Below are 15,217 nucleotides of genomic sequence, written 5' to 3' on the forward strand. Positions count from 1 at the left end.
TATGCTGGTATGGTGTTTCTTTCTGAATCTGTAAAGGTAATCCTGATGGCAGCACCTCTAACACATATTGTGGCATTAAAGGGTGTTAACATACCCACTGAGGGTACGACAGTGCTCTATTGGGTAGCCTGCTGTATATCTGACAGCTGAGTGAAGCATGACTTTTAAGACTAAGGATTTAAGAATATAATTACGAGTGTGTCTCAGGAATGAGAGACTCTTAACGTTAATAAAACCTCCCAGGAAAACCTTCAGAGGACCATAGTAAAACATTTTTAAAACACTTCCCTGCAACCAAAACATTTAAGTTTCCAGAACTGGCGACATGTTCACCTCCGTTCTCAGAACGTTTAAAAAAACATTAAGTTTTACCGGTCAGGAAACTTGTGCAGGGCTTGTCCAAAAGCTCAAGTCACTTGTTCCCAATTTAAAGTCTGTAACACCATGGGCCAAACAGGTGATGGAAAATTGATGCAAGGAAACACTTCATAAAATAACATTCATTATTATCACCTGTATTGACAATGGAAGGCTGCTAGTCTCGGATTCCATGTATTATACAGTATATCCTGCCATGGATGACGTCGTCCCCACAGTGACTGTACGTACATACCAGAAGCCATGGATTACAGGCAACATCCACAATGAGCTAAAGGGTAGAGCTGCCACTTTCAAGGAGCGGGACTCTAACCCGGAAGCTTATAAGAAATCCTGCTATACCCTTTGAAAAACCATCAAACAGCCAAAGCGTCAATATAGGACTAAGATTGAACCGTACTACACCGGCTTCGACGCTCGTTGGATGTGGCAGGGCTTGTAAACTATTACAGACTACAAATGGAAGCACAGCCGTGAGCTGCCCAGTGACACGCACCTACCAAACGAGCTAAATTACTTCTATGCTTGCTTCGAGGCAAGTAACACTGAAACATGCATGAGAGCGCTAGCTGTTCCGGACGACTGTGTGATCACGCTCTCCGTAGCCGATGCGAGTAAGAACTTTAAACAGGTCAACATTCACAAGGCCGCAGGGCCAGACGGATTACCAGGACGTGTACTCCGAGCTAGACCCACTCCAATTTGCATACCGCCCCAACAGATCCACAGATGATGCAATCTCTATTGCACTCCACACTGCCCTTTCCCACCTGGACAACACCTATGTGAGAATGCTATTCATTGACTACAGCTCAGCGTTCAACACCATAGTGCCCTCAAAGCTCATCACTAAGCTAAGGACCCTGGGACTAAACACCTCCCTCTGCAACTGGATCCTGGACTTCCTAACGGGCCGCCCCCAGGTGGTAAGGGTAGGGAACAACACATCTGCCATGCTGATCCTCAACACGGGGGCCTCTCAGGGTTGTGTGCTCATTCCCCTCCTGTACTCCCTCTTCACTCATGACTGCATGGCCAGGCATGACTCCAACACCATCATCAAGTTTGCCGATGACACAACAGTGGTAGGCCTGATCACCGACAATGATGAGACAGCCTATAGGGAGGAGGTCAGAGACCTTGCCGTGTCGTCCCAGGACAACAACCTCTTCTTCAACGTGATCAAGACAAAGGAGATGATTGTGGACTACAGGAAAAGGAGGACCGAGCATGCCCCCATTCTCATTGACGGGGCTGTAGTGGAAAAGGTTGATAGCTTCATGTTCCTTGGTGTCTACATCACCAACAAACTATCATGGTCCAAACACACTAAGACAGTCGTGAAGAGGGCACGACAAAGCCTATTCCCCCTCAGGAGACTGAAGAGATTTGGCATGGGTCCTCAGATCCTCAGAATGTTCTACAGCTTCACCATCGAGAGCATCCTGACTGGTTGCATCACTGCCTGGTATGGCAGCTGCTCGGTCTCCGACCGCAAGACACTACAGAGGGTAGGGCGTGCAGCCCAGTACATCACTGGGGCCAAGCTTCCTGCCATCCAGGACCTCTATACCAGGCGGTGTCAGAGGAAGGCCATAAAAGTTGTCAAAGACTCCAGCCACCCTAGTCATAGACTGTTCTCTCTGCTACCACACGGCAAGCGGTACATATTACCTCAATTGCCTCGACTGCACATTGACTCTGTGCTGGTGCACCCTGTATATAGCCTTGCTTGTTGTTTTACTGCTGCTGTTTAATTATTTGGTACTTTTATTTTCTATTTTTTACTGATCTATTTTTTAAATCATTGTTGGTTAAGGACTTGTAAGTAAGCATTTCACTAAGGTCTGGCACATGTGGCAAATAAAATGTGATTAGATTTTTTGTATATAATTATTTTACCTGCAGCACAATGTCTCTCTCTCTCTCGTTCTCTCTCTCTATGGCAACGGCCCACTGGCACACGCCGGTGACGCACACACCATGACTCTTCCAGGATTTTCATTGCTGACCAAAACTAAACTAGGCATGCTTTTATCTCAAAAACGCATCTTGCGACTCCATGATTGAAAGGCCGCTCTAGCCTGTCAATGCAGGCCTCCAATAATTATACTCCGATGCGTTCTGCAGAGATTGGGACAACAGTGTGCAACACTTTGCATTCGGAAGGATACTGATCCAATTCTGATCGGAGTAGCCTAATTGTTTGATATTGTTGCTTTTGTCCATCGGACAACGTAAATGTATATTATTCTTGTACAAATATATTTTTTTACTTGCACCGGGCAAGCGAACAAGCGTTAATAAGTATTCAGAGGCCTTTACTTTTTCCACATTTTGTTACATTACAGCCTTATTCTAAAATTGATTAAATTAAAACATTTCCTCATCAATCTACATGCAATACCCCATAATGATGAAGCGAACACAGGCTTTTAGACATTTTTGTACATTTATTACAACTAAAAAACAGTAACTTTTTTACATAAGTATTCAGACCATTTGCCATGAGACTCGAAATTGAGCTCATCTGTACCCTATTTCCATTGATAATTCTTGAGATGTTTCTACAATTTGATTGGAGTCCAGCTGGGGTAAATTCAATTGATTGGACATCATTTGGAAAGCCACACACCTGTCTATATAAGGTCCCACAGTTTTCAGATGTGTGCATGTCAGAACAAAAACCAAGCCTTGAGGTCAAAGGAATTGTCTGTAGAGCTCCGAGACAGGATTTTGTCAAAGCACAGATCTGGGGAAGAGTACCAAAACATTTCTGCAGCATTTAAGGTCCCCAAGAACACAGTGGCCTCCATCATTCTTAAATGGAAGAAGTTTGGAACCACCAAGACACTTCCTAGAGCTGGCCGCAATCGAGGGAAAGGGGCATGCTCAGGGAGGTGATTAAGAACCTGATGGTCACTCTGACAGAGCTCTAGAGTTCTTCTGTGGAGATGGGAGAATCTTCCAGAAGGACAACCATCTCTGCAGCACTTCACCAATCAGGCCTTTATGGTAGAGTGGCCAGACGGAAGCCACTCCTCAGTAAGGCACATGACAGCCCACTTTGAGTTTGCCAAAAGGCACCTATGGGGATGTTTTTCAGCGGCAGGGACTGGGAGACTAGTCAGGATCGAGGCAATGATGAACGGAGCAAAGTACAGAGAGATCCTTGATGATAACCTGGACCTCAGACTGGGGCGAAGGGTCACCTTCCAACAGGACAACAACCCTAAGCACACAGCCAAGACAACGCAGGAGTGGCTTCGGGATAAGTCTCTGAATCTCCTTGAGTGGCCCAGCCAGAGCCCGGACATGATCCAGATCAAACATCTCTGGAAAGAGACCTGAAAATAGCTGTGCAGCGTCGCTCCCCATCCAACCTGATAGAGCTTGAGAGGATCTGCAGAGAAGAGTGGGAGAAACTCCCTTAACACAGGTGTGCCAAGCTGGTAGTGTCATACCCAAGAAGACTCGAGGCTGTAATCTCTGCCAAAGGTGCTTCAACAAAGTACTGAGTAAAGTGTCTGAATACTTATGTAAATGTTATATTTCTGTTTTTTTTTGTTGCTTTGTCATTATGGGGTATAGTGTGTAGATTGATGGGGGAAAGAAATGTAATGTAACAAAATGTGGGAAAAGTCAAGGGGTCTGAGTACTTTACGAATGCACTGTATGACTTTGTTCCCAGAACCAATGGGAAATAAAAAATGTACGGTCCCATAACTTTTAAGGAACAAGATGTGGTAGCTGGGATTAAATTATACTTTTTCTGATGTTTTTTGTGTAGAAAACTTTCTATAATTTTATGACTTTGAGAATGTGGAGTAGGTTGTGTAGATCAGTAGGAAAAAAATATATTTATTCCCTTTTTGGATTTAGTTTCAAGACAGCAAAATGTGAAGACTGTGCAAGGGGTGTTTTAGACTTTCACTAACTGTACAGTATATAGAATAGGCCTGAGAAAGTTAGACTGTGTCACATATCAGTTTGCAACCAATGTAAAAAAAAAAAGTACATATCATTGAGTTAATAAAGCCGCATACAAACATCGTCTATTTTTTTATTTACTTGAGTAAGGCAGCTCCAAAAAGCAGATGTTTCAGCCTAGCTCTGTGCTTTCTGTTGTGGTGGGGCAAGCCAGCAGAAAACACGGAGCGTTATGCCATGATTGGCTCAGTGTTCTGTCACTCATGGGGACAATGTCACCGCCAAGTCTAAGGGTAGAGCTAGAAAATTCTAGCCCTTTAGGTGCTGCCATAGAGTTACATTAGAAATGCCCATCCAAGAAGACTCAAGGTCATTGGCCACAGATAAAATGACATCAAATCACGTTATATGTACAGTAGCTTTGATTGGACTGATCATGTCAACATCATACTTTCAAAATCTTAGCTAGCAGTCATCATCATGAATCAAGTCGACAATCTACTGGCAAATCCTTTTTAATCCTTGTCATATGAAGAGAAATTGTCACATGAGTTGACGCTGGAGAGACGAAGCAGGTACGGGGAGTCAAACATTTAATAAGGAACGGACATGGAACGAGACAGGAACAGCGTCAGCATACAAGAAAAAGACAAAAAACAATCGATGCATCAGCAGGGAACAGAGCAGGGAAACTGATAAATATAGGGGAGGTAATAAACAGATGATAAGTGAGTCCAATATCGCTGAAGCACGTGACGAGGGAAGGCAGGTGTGCGTAATTGATGGCAGGAGTGTGTGATGCAGGGCAGCCTGGTGCCCTCAAGCGCCAGGGGAGGGAAGAGCAGGAGCAGACGTGACAGAAATAATGAAGAAAAATGATAGATAAAACGTATTCGGCCATTGGACATAAACATTCAAATTCAACAATGAGTGGTTTGGAAGGAATCAGTGACAGTGGCTAACTGCAAGCATTGTAAAGTAATCACAAGCCTGTTATTCAGTGGAATGGCTTTGTGGTCCCAAATCTGGGATTAAGGAGCTCTTTTCCAAGTCAATGAAGCATGATTTGTGCTGCGCTCAAAACAACTGTTAACTCGGAACTGCGAAAACTTGACTTCAGTGAGTTCAAGACAACTGGGAAGTCGGGAATAAACAAGCTCTGACTGGGAAAATATGTTTTGAACGGTCATCCAACTCAGAATTGTAAGTCCGGCCTCTTTCTAAAGCTACAACCTGAAGATCATGATTCAACCTTTTTTTTCCCGAGTTTCCAGTTGTTTTGAAACCACAATAAATCCAGAGAATGCCAGACTTTGATGGACCGCCACGCCACCTTCCTGTTCAAGTGAGCACAGCACAACAAGGTGAGTCCAAAAATGTATTGTATGCTCCTGCATAAGTGATGTAATATTGCAAGAGCTTTCATTGTCTGCTTATCCCCCTTTATTTATCCTACGGTTCTTACTTGGTGTACAGGGAGAACACTGTAAGAATGGCCCATGTTCTGAATTCTGTCGCTGTACATTTCAATAGTGCTAAACAAATAGTTATATTGACTACGTCCGTCCTAGCTCGCTTATTAATGTCTTAATCGAAATTACGGATGGCATCTTATCCGCTTGTCGTCCCCTTATGCCATAGTTTGTACATCTCAATTATCCGTAGAAAACACATTTGTTTAAGTAAGTCAGTCATATCAGCTATGTTTTTTTAAAATGCAGTAAATGAGGCTGAATGAACTGTTTCGCTGCCAGACAAGGCTCCGCTGATAGCCAGGTGTAGCGGTGTTGAGACTGCTGTTGGGACAGCTTTATGTAGGCCCAAACAGTTTGTGGGCACCGTTTTTCACTGTTATTGTGCAATTAACTGTATTGTTTAGTGTTGTGTAGTGACTTTGCTGGCATGCACTCCACTTGTTTATTTTTGCCCCACCAAGATTTACATGTTAAAATCGCCACTGCTTATACCTGTATATTGACAGCACCATTGATTTTATCTTGGTTGCTTGTTTGGTAGACCTCAAATAAATGTAATGTACAGTACAAAAAAGGAAGTCATTTGTGTTGCTTGCCACAAAGCAGTATCTGTTTAATATATACATTTACAATATGGTACAATTTATCTCAATAAAAATAATGAGTAAAAATAGTATTCCATTTGAAATGATCTTCTCTCATACCCACTCCCTACCCCAGTCTGTCATCTATACACAGTATTCAGTATGGTCATTGTTACCGAAGACTTTCTAAGTACTTCCTTCAATTAATACTTTCTCATACAGCGTTCAAGCCAAGGCCATAAATTAATTCTACAGCTATCAATGGTCCTATTCAATCAAAACCGTTATGGGATATCTAGGGCAATGCTAATATCCCTTTCATATACAGATAAAAATCACCCTATTTTACCATGCCAGCTTTTTATACAGTACAAGCTTTTTTTGTCAATCTGAAAGAGGTAAGGGTTCAAAAAAACATGGTAATTTAAAACCCACCTAAAGACCTAGTCATGATTCCTGTATTTTCACAGACCCTGTAACCCAGACCCTGCAAAATACAGCTATCAGGTCTGTTAACAGTACGGTTCTCCGCTTCTTTGCAGGTAAATTAATGAACACTTCCATTGTTTAACAACACCCCCCTGACCCCTACCCTCCCAATTGGGCAGTTACCCACTGATATGTATAAAAGGGCATACCTGTAAATAAGTTGTAAATAAGGGGCTGTTTGAGACATTGCCTTGTCTTTTTTACAGGTAACATACCATATCTTGTCTGAAATGTATATAAGAAAGATTATTTTGACTTATTTGTTGTTTCATTGTTTTATATTGCAGAGCTATAATTCGTTTTTTGTGTTACTCTGGAAACTTGGCTACAGATTAAATACAACTCTTAGTTTTCAACATTTGCCACTGGTCTTCAAAACATTCAGTTCATCTTTCCTCTTTTCCTCTTTACTACACTCATCCCTCCCCTCCCTCTATCCCTTGTTCCTGCTGCCCTCCTCTACTACTCGTTCTTAAGGATGACGTGCTTGAGCAGCGTGATCAGGGGCTTGTGGGATTGCTGGGCATATGGCTTCATGAAGCCACCGTAGCGCTTGACAGCGGTTGGGCTGCCCCAGCGGAAGTGACCCATCCGATAGGACCCATCCTTCTTATCCTGCAGCCCCGTCACAGTGAGGGTTCTGGGGACTACCTTGGTCTGAGCCTTGGCCCCCTGGTTCCCCAGAGCTCCCGTCATCTTGTCCTCCCTGCTGCTCAGCTGCCTGCGTGCCTGCAGGGGAAAGGTGCCCTCGGAGGAGTCCCCCCCTTCCAGACTGGAGGCATAGACTTTGATGGTGCGGCGTTTGCGCCCAATGGGTTTGCCCCAGCGGAAGTGCTCCATGGAGTAGGAGTGTCTTTTGTCGCTGTGGGGCTCAGGGTCAGCATCCAGGGCTCTCTCTCCAGAGGTCAGGGCTGCCAACAGGATGCCCAGGGAGAGGCTCTCCTCAGTGGACTGCTGGGCAGCCGATCTGGGCTCTGGGGATTCATCCTGGAGCCCAGACCTGAACAGGTAGATGCACTCCTGCCAGACGGAAGAAGACAGGAGATGGGAGCTCAATACAAATGGATGGACAGGAACATTGTTTAGTGATATATGGATGGATGGGTTAAAGAACAATCTATGAATAGTGAGTGATGAAAATTGCTATAGATTATTAAATCTTATATGGATTTTGATGATGATTAATGAATGAAGGTGATGATTTTAACTCTGACTCACCAGGATCTTGTCCTCTGAAGGGAGGTCTTTGCAGTGGGAGCTATCCCAGCCCTGCCCCCCCACCCCGGGGTTGCACACACACACCACCACCACCGCTAACAGCCAGAACGCACACACCATATTCAACCTATCACTGCACAAGACACACAGAGGCACAGGGAGGATTAGCCAATGACAAAGACATGTACAATTATTGAATTCTGATCAGAAACACGTCATGAAAATAGACTGCAGATGATGAGGCGCATAGAGGAATAGGGCTTGAGTCTGTGGTCATTTCACCAGCAGTTCTACTGTCCTGCATCAATCTGAAATAAGCCCTAACATTGAATAAAAGGTATGTATGACACAAAAGTGAATGAATGCAGTATTCACAGGTAAACTGGTGAAGGGCAAACTATAAGAAGGATGGATTAGAACCCATACCATTGGAATTCTATCACCCAACGTATGTGATGCTCAGACATTCTTTTCAAAGATGACTTCACTGACCTTTGTTTATCTGTTGCTCCTATATATCAGTGCCCTTGTGAACACACACACACACAATACAGATATGGAGCTCATTCATGCCCCTGTCCCACACATACACTGGAACATTTTCTATAAAATATTGTGAAAGATATGCAAAGGAAGTCTCTGAATGGGAGGCAGCCTTCATCAGGCCTTGTGCCGCATCTCCCCTAGTCTACTGCCCCCTGTTATCTTTATGTTAGCAGTTAGCACAAGTTAAAGTTGACAAACCACCACTCCTGCTCCCTATATCCTTAACTTTGTGGCTGTACCTCAGTCATCCCATCACTGTTAACCATCCAGGTGTTCTATAATAGAATCTAGAGCATCCAGTTATGTATTTTCATTCAGAAAAAGATCCCAGCAAACCATAACTGGTTCTGTAAATGTTCCCAGAACATATTATTATGTTCAAAAATTATAATAACACAAAATCTGTCCAGTTGTGTTGATGATTATACACTCTTTGTATTAGAATGGTAAAAACATACCTCTGATTTTGCAAGAATGTTCCAAACATACTGTACTAACACCAGGTACTGTATAAAGGCAGGAATGTGTTACCTTTAAATAATAAAGAAACACCTTTTACTGACCATACAACATACTTTTACTGAACATACTAAAACAGTGACTGAAAAAATTAACGAAGTATTGAGTTACAATGTAACTGTGAGTGTGTGTCATGGCATTCTTACTGCTGTGGAGTTCTCTGCCAAACTCAATAGATCTATGTCTGTGGAAACTTGTCTCACCTTCATCAGAATGTTATTTAAAAGTTTTCAAAACATTTAGTTTTGATCTTTGGAGTGTTATCCCAGGAATGAATCCACCACGCCTCTGGGATGGGACTAACACAAGTACAAAGCTGTTTACAGCGTTATGTTAAGAGTTCCAGGTTGTGATGTTTGTCTTTGCAGAGATAGGATAACTACATCTAGAAATATAAGTACCCTCTATTATTTCTTACTCTACCAATCAATTATATTTACAGTACTTTTAGTTCCCTACAAACTTGATTTCAGAAATCATATTACCTTTTTATTATTGCCTGATAGATTGTGGTGAGGTGTAAATAGATGTGAATATGTACTAAGAGTAAGCCATAGTTGGAATCTTATAGCCAGAATTTGAATCTTAATTTAAGGATTTCAATGCAAAGGGAAATACAATGGAAACATTAGGATTTTAAAGAAAGAGAAGATACTTGTGAATTAATACTTTTTCTATCTCAATTGCAAAGGCAAATATGAGACACAATTATTTGATTAACCTCTACGGGTTTGGTGTCCCCCCGTGGGATGGTTGAGCTAACGTGCGCTAATGTGATTAGCATGACATTGTAAGTAAAAAAGAACATTTCCCAGACATTTCCCATAGACCTATATGGGAAGAAAGCTTCAATTCTTGTTAATCTAATTGCACTGTCCAATTTACAGCAGCTGTTACAGTGAAAAAATACCATGCTATTGTTTGAGGAGAGTGCACAACAACAAAAAACTTTTCACGGCAACTGGTTTGACACATTCACCACTGAAGGTAAATAATGTACTTACATTCAGTAATCTTGCTCTGATTTGTAATCCTGAGGGTCCCAGAGATAAAATGTAGCATAGCTTTGTTTGATAAAATCAATTTTTATATTCAAATGTAGGAATTGGGTTCCACAGTTTGAACCCCTGCTGTGTCTGTGACTGAACAGGGGGGGGGGTTAGCCATTTGATTAACTGTTCTTATGGCTTGGGAGAAGAAGCTGTTAAGGAGTCCCAGACTTGGCACTCTGGTACCGCTCGCCATGCGGTAGCAGAGAGAACAGGCAATGACATGGGTGGCTGGAGTCTTTTACCATGTTTAGGGCCTTCCTCTAACACCGTCTGGTATAGAGATCCTGAATGGCAGGAAGCTCGGCTCAGTGATGTATTGGAACATCATGTCATGAATTTGCAGAATAACTTTATAACAGTCTCGCAGGAATGTTGTTTGTTTGTTGTATGTGTTAGTAGTAATACAGTATATCCACCAACATTAGTTGAATATTCCAGGAATGTTCTCCAACATTTTCTGTTTCTCCTACATTTTATTGCTGAAGTATGTTCAGGGAACGCTAATGGACACATCACACTATACCTATGTGAGAGTCTCCATGGACATTAGTAGAACGCTCCTGTAATGTTTTCATAACCAATTAAACTGAATCCAGACATCATGAAGTATGTTCAAGGAATGTTTTTGGTACATAACGTCATAACGTCACACAATAACTTTATGAGACCATTCATTGTAGAAATGTTCCCTGCTTCTTTAAAAAACAGATTTTTACATATCCATCAAAATAAGCAGAATGTTCCTGTAATGTTTCCTCAGAACCATTTCTATTGCTCCCACATTTTGTTGTGGCAGTATGTTCTAAGAATATACCGGAACATTGTGTTATTACATTCCCTGGCAACCTAATGAGAACCTTAGAGGAATGTTCTGTAGTAGTTTTTGCAGGTTTTGTGTTAGGAGAAAATTCCAAGGATATACTCTATTTGGTGATCAAAAACATTGTTAGAATGGACGTGGGATTTTTATCAGATGATTGGCTCAAACCCTAACAAGAATTTAATGGGAATGTTTACTAATGTCCTGTCAATGTTCCCGGTTTGCTGAGAATAAGTTGAGCTCCGCATTGCAGAAAGGTCAGCCACTTGTTTCGTCAGAAAGACTAGAGGAGGAAATGCCATTCGGAAAAAGGTTATCTTGGGGGGAAATTAGCACTGATTTTACTGTAACTTTTAAACTCTACTCAATTGATAATGACAAATACATTGACACACAAGTATACCTTTGTGTCTGAAAGTTACAGTAAAATAAGTATTCCCCCAATATTCTTCTAATTACTAACAAAGTAGTTTATATATTTTTTATATTATTATTACTACAAAAAGTGATGTTATGAGTTGGTAGTCCATGCATGCATGTTCATATTTCCTCTCCCTGATCAATTGATACCTAATCAATATTTCTCATCTCTCTACTTTAGGACAATAATCTCACTGAATGATTTGGTGTTGTATTAGGCAGATTTTATTGTATTGGAATTGAATAATCACATCTTCGCTATTGTAATGAGTAGATGGTATGTGGGCAGACCTCGCAGTCACAGTAACAGTCTGTGCCTTCTACAGTATGTACCTTTTCTGAACCACCCTCTAGCACTAAGCCTTGCTCTACAAGGAGACTGTCACATACACAGCAGTATAGTAGTGCATTACATTATTGTTTGACATTATTATTATCAGGAGTAGTTTTTATTAAACCTTTGATATGCACCTTGCAGGATCTTCGTTAAACTTTGTTTAAATTGTCAGGAAACTTTAAACGTTACAAAATGTAAATTCTTACTTGTAACTTAACATTGATTTCATAATTATTTGATAGTACAAGTATTGGATTTGTCCAATCATTTGTGTCCTAAATAATTGGAATATTAGTTATCCTAGTTGATATACAGTAAATGTCCAAAGTTTCAATGTTTATTTAAATGCCAATATACCAATCTGTGTTTAATAGAGATTAACATTATCAGCCTTAAATTTATCCAACAAATCTATTTAAAACATCATGAAATATATATTGCCGATATCCAGATTAGTCAGTTTACCTCCGCTAATATTCAGGGTAGGAATGTTAACATGCAATAGACCTGTGCAATTATCTAAAATCATACTTATGCACACAGCCTAGTGCCAAGTCTTACTTAGAATTCTCAACAAAATAAGACGACAGCTAATTCAGAGCATGAATGGAAAATGATGCAGAAGTTTGCTGTTGCTCTTTAGCAGGTTCATCTTTCTTACCTTCTTTCACTCTCTCGTTTTGTTCTTCCGCAGGTCTCCTGTCTTTCTCTGCAGGATCTCACAGCGCAGAATGGAATCACTCCTTCTCTCTCTCTCTCTCTCTCTCTTCCCTTGGTTGTCTGATCAATTTCTTTTGTAGGAATTTGTCCTGTGTCTATGTCTGTGAGGTGGGAACTCCTTATATATTGTAGCCAAAGACACGTGTGGGGGGCTAGGGGTTGGGGAGGTCATAGGAAATTCCACCCTCACCCACTTTCCCTCTCTCTCGCTAATCGATGGTGGCTCACGTTACCGGATGACAGGTGAGGTCTTAGCAGGTAGCTGCCACTTGTTGAGTCATGCCATAGCAACTAACATTGTGTTTCTTTGCGTTTATCAGTTTTTGAATCATATGTGTACGTGGGAAAATTGACACATCTCTTTCTGGGCTTAAAAGGTGACGCTGACATCGGATCTGAGGTTCTCTCCAGCCCCTATTGTCAGTGGATGGATACTCAGAGGTGCTAAACACTGCTACCTAATCAGCTATGGAGGAGTGATGTGGAGTAACATGTTTTCATAGGAGAAAGGGCAGCAGCGGGCAGCGTGCAAATTGAGTTGGTTCCATTGGTTTTCATCAAGGATAACATTTAAGGCCAAATCAAATTTTTCTCAGAAATCTGACTCATTGATGATCACACATCATTACTACATGTCACGACGTCCGCCGAAGTCGGCTCCTCTCCTTGTTCGTTCGGCGGTCGACGTCACCGGCTTTCTAGCCATCGCCGCTCCATTTTTCATGTATCCATTTGTTTTGTCTTGTTCCCTGCACACCTGGTTTTCATTCCCCAATCAATTCATATGTATTTATTCCTCTGTTCCCCATCATGTCTTTGTGTAGGATTGTTTGTGTTACGTGTATTTTGATATTGTGGATATTGTTACGCGCATTACTTTTTGTCTATGTTCTGTGTTTTGGGCACATTTATTGTTATTTTGTGCTGTCATTTTGACCGGAATAAAAAGTGTGCCTGTTCACTAGACTCTGCTCTCCCACTATGATGTGGGACCGGGAGCTGTTGGCTGGGGTTAAGGCTTTGAAGGCATGGAGACATTGGCTTGAGGGGGCTAAACACCCTTTCTTCATCTGGACTGACCACCGCAAACTGGAGTACATCCGGGCAGCTAGGAGACTGAATCCTCGTCAGGCAAGGTGGGCCATGTTCTTTACCCGTTTTGTTTTCACCCTGTCCTACAGACCAGGTTCCCAGAATGTTAAGGCAGACGCACTGTCCCAGCTGTATGACACGGAGCGGCCCATGGATCAGACTCCCATTCTCCCGGCCTCCTGCCTGGTAGCGCCGGTCGTGTGGGAGCTGGACGCGGACATTGAACGGGCGTTACGTGCAGAGCTCGCTCCCCTCCAGTGTCTCGCTGGGCGTATGTACGTTCCGTCTGCTGTCCGTGACCAGTTGATCTATTGGGCCCACACGTCACCCTCCTCTGGTCATCTGGGGATCGGTTGGACGGTGCGCTGTCTGTCTGGGAAGTACTGGTGGCCTACCTTGGCTCGGGACGTGAGGGTTTATGTTTCCTCCTGCTCGGTGTGCGCCCAGTGTAAGGCTCCTAGGCACCTGCCCAGAGGTAAGCTACACCCCTTACCCGTTCCACAACGGCCTTGGTCGCACCTGTTAGTTGATTTTCTAACGGATCTTCCTCCCTCACAGGGAAACACCACGATCTTGGTCGTTGTGGATCGTTTCACTAAGTCCTGTCGTCTCCTCCCTATGCCCGGTCTCCCTACGGCCCTACAGACTGCGGAGGCCCTGTTTACGCACGTCTTCCGGCACTACGGGGTGCCTGAGGATATAGTGTCTGATCGGGGTCCCCAGTTCACCTCGAGAGTCTGCAGGGCGTTCATGGAACGTTTGGGGTCTCGATCAGCCTTACCTCGGGTTTCCACCCCGAGAGTAATGGGCAGGTGGAGAGAGTGAACCAGGATGTGGGCAGGTTTCTGCGGTCCTATTGGCAGGACCGGCCGGGGGAGTGGGCGGCGTTCGTGCCCTGGGCAGAGATAGCGCAGAACTCGCTCCGCCACTCCTCCACTAACCTCTCCCCCTTTCAGTGTGTATTGGGGTACCAGCCAGTTCTGGCACCGTGGCATCGGAGTCAGACCGAGGCTCCTGCGGTGGACGAGTGGTTCAGACGCGCGGAGGAGACCTGGGAAGCCGCCCATGGTCACCTCAAGCAGGCCGCGCTGCGCCAAAAGACCAGCGCGGACCGTCACCGCAGTGAGGCCCCGGTGTTTGAACCGGGTCTGGCAGGGTCTGGCTCTCGACCCGAAACCTGCCCCTCCGCCTGCCCTGCCGGAAGCTGGGCCCGCGGTTTGTGGGGCCATTCAAAGTCCTGAAGAGAGTGAATGAGGTATGTTACAGGTTACAGCTTCCCCCCGATTACCATATTAACCCCTCGTTCCATGTGTTTCTCCTCAGGCCGGTGGTGGCTGGGCCGCTCCAGGATTCTGAGGTACGGGAGGTTCCTCCGCCCCCTCTGGACATCGAGGGGGCCTCGGCGTACTCCGTCCGTTCCATCCTGGATTCAAGGCGTCGGGCAGGGGGCCTTCAGTACCTCGTGGAGTGGGAGGGGTACGGTCCGGAGGAGAGGTGCTGGGTTCCGGTGGCTGATGGATTAGACCCTGAACTACTGCGTGAGTTCCACCGTCGCCGGCCGGATCACCCTGCGCCTCGCCCTCCGGGTTGTCCCCGAGGCTGGTGTCGACGCACCGCTGGAGCCGCGCGTCGGGGGG

At 43.9% G+C, this 15,217-nt stretch overlaps 1 protein-coding gene across 1 annotated transcript; it reads right to left on the reverse strand.

Annotated features, from left to right (window-relative positions):
• Nucleotides 1-6,365: 6,365 nt before the first annotated feature.
• On the reverse strand, nucleotides 6,366-12,592 carry LOC115187348 (pro-opiomelanocortin B). The gene is made up of 3 exons (XM_029746449.1): nucleotides 12,430-12,592; nucleotides 8,075-8,207; nucleotides 6,366-7,876 (listed from the first exon to the last, which is right to left on the reverse strand). The coding sequence occupies exons 2-3, from the start codon at nucleotides 8,192-8,194 to the stop codon at nucleotides 7,319-7,321; spliced, it is 678 nt and encodes a 225-aa protein (XP_029602309.1). The 5' UTR covers nucleotides 8,195-8,207; nucleotides 12,430-12,592; the 3' UTR covers nucleotides 6,366-7,318.
• Nucleotides 12,593-15,217: the final 2,625 nt, after the last annotated feature.

This window comes from Salmo trutta, chromosome 1 (genome assembly GCF_901001165.1).
Source record: "Salmo trutta chromosome 1, fSalTru1.1, whole genome shotgun sequence".
NCBI classification, from domain to species: Eukaryota; Metazoa; Chordata; class Actinopteri; order Salmoniformes; family Salmonidae; genus Salmo; species Salmo trutta.

Bases quoted from the DNA above. Each gene is read 5' to 3' on its own strand.
- LOC115187348 (XM_029746449.1), bottom strand. From the start codon at position 8,194: ATGGTGTGTGCGTTCTGGCTGTTAGCGGTGGTGGTGGTGTGTGTGTGC. The intron at 7,877-8,074 runs GTGAGTCAGAGT...TCCGTCTGGCAG, and splicing joins CTTCAGAGGACAAGATCCTG to GAGTGCATCTACCTGTTCAG.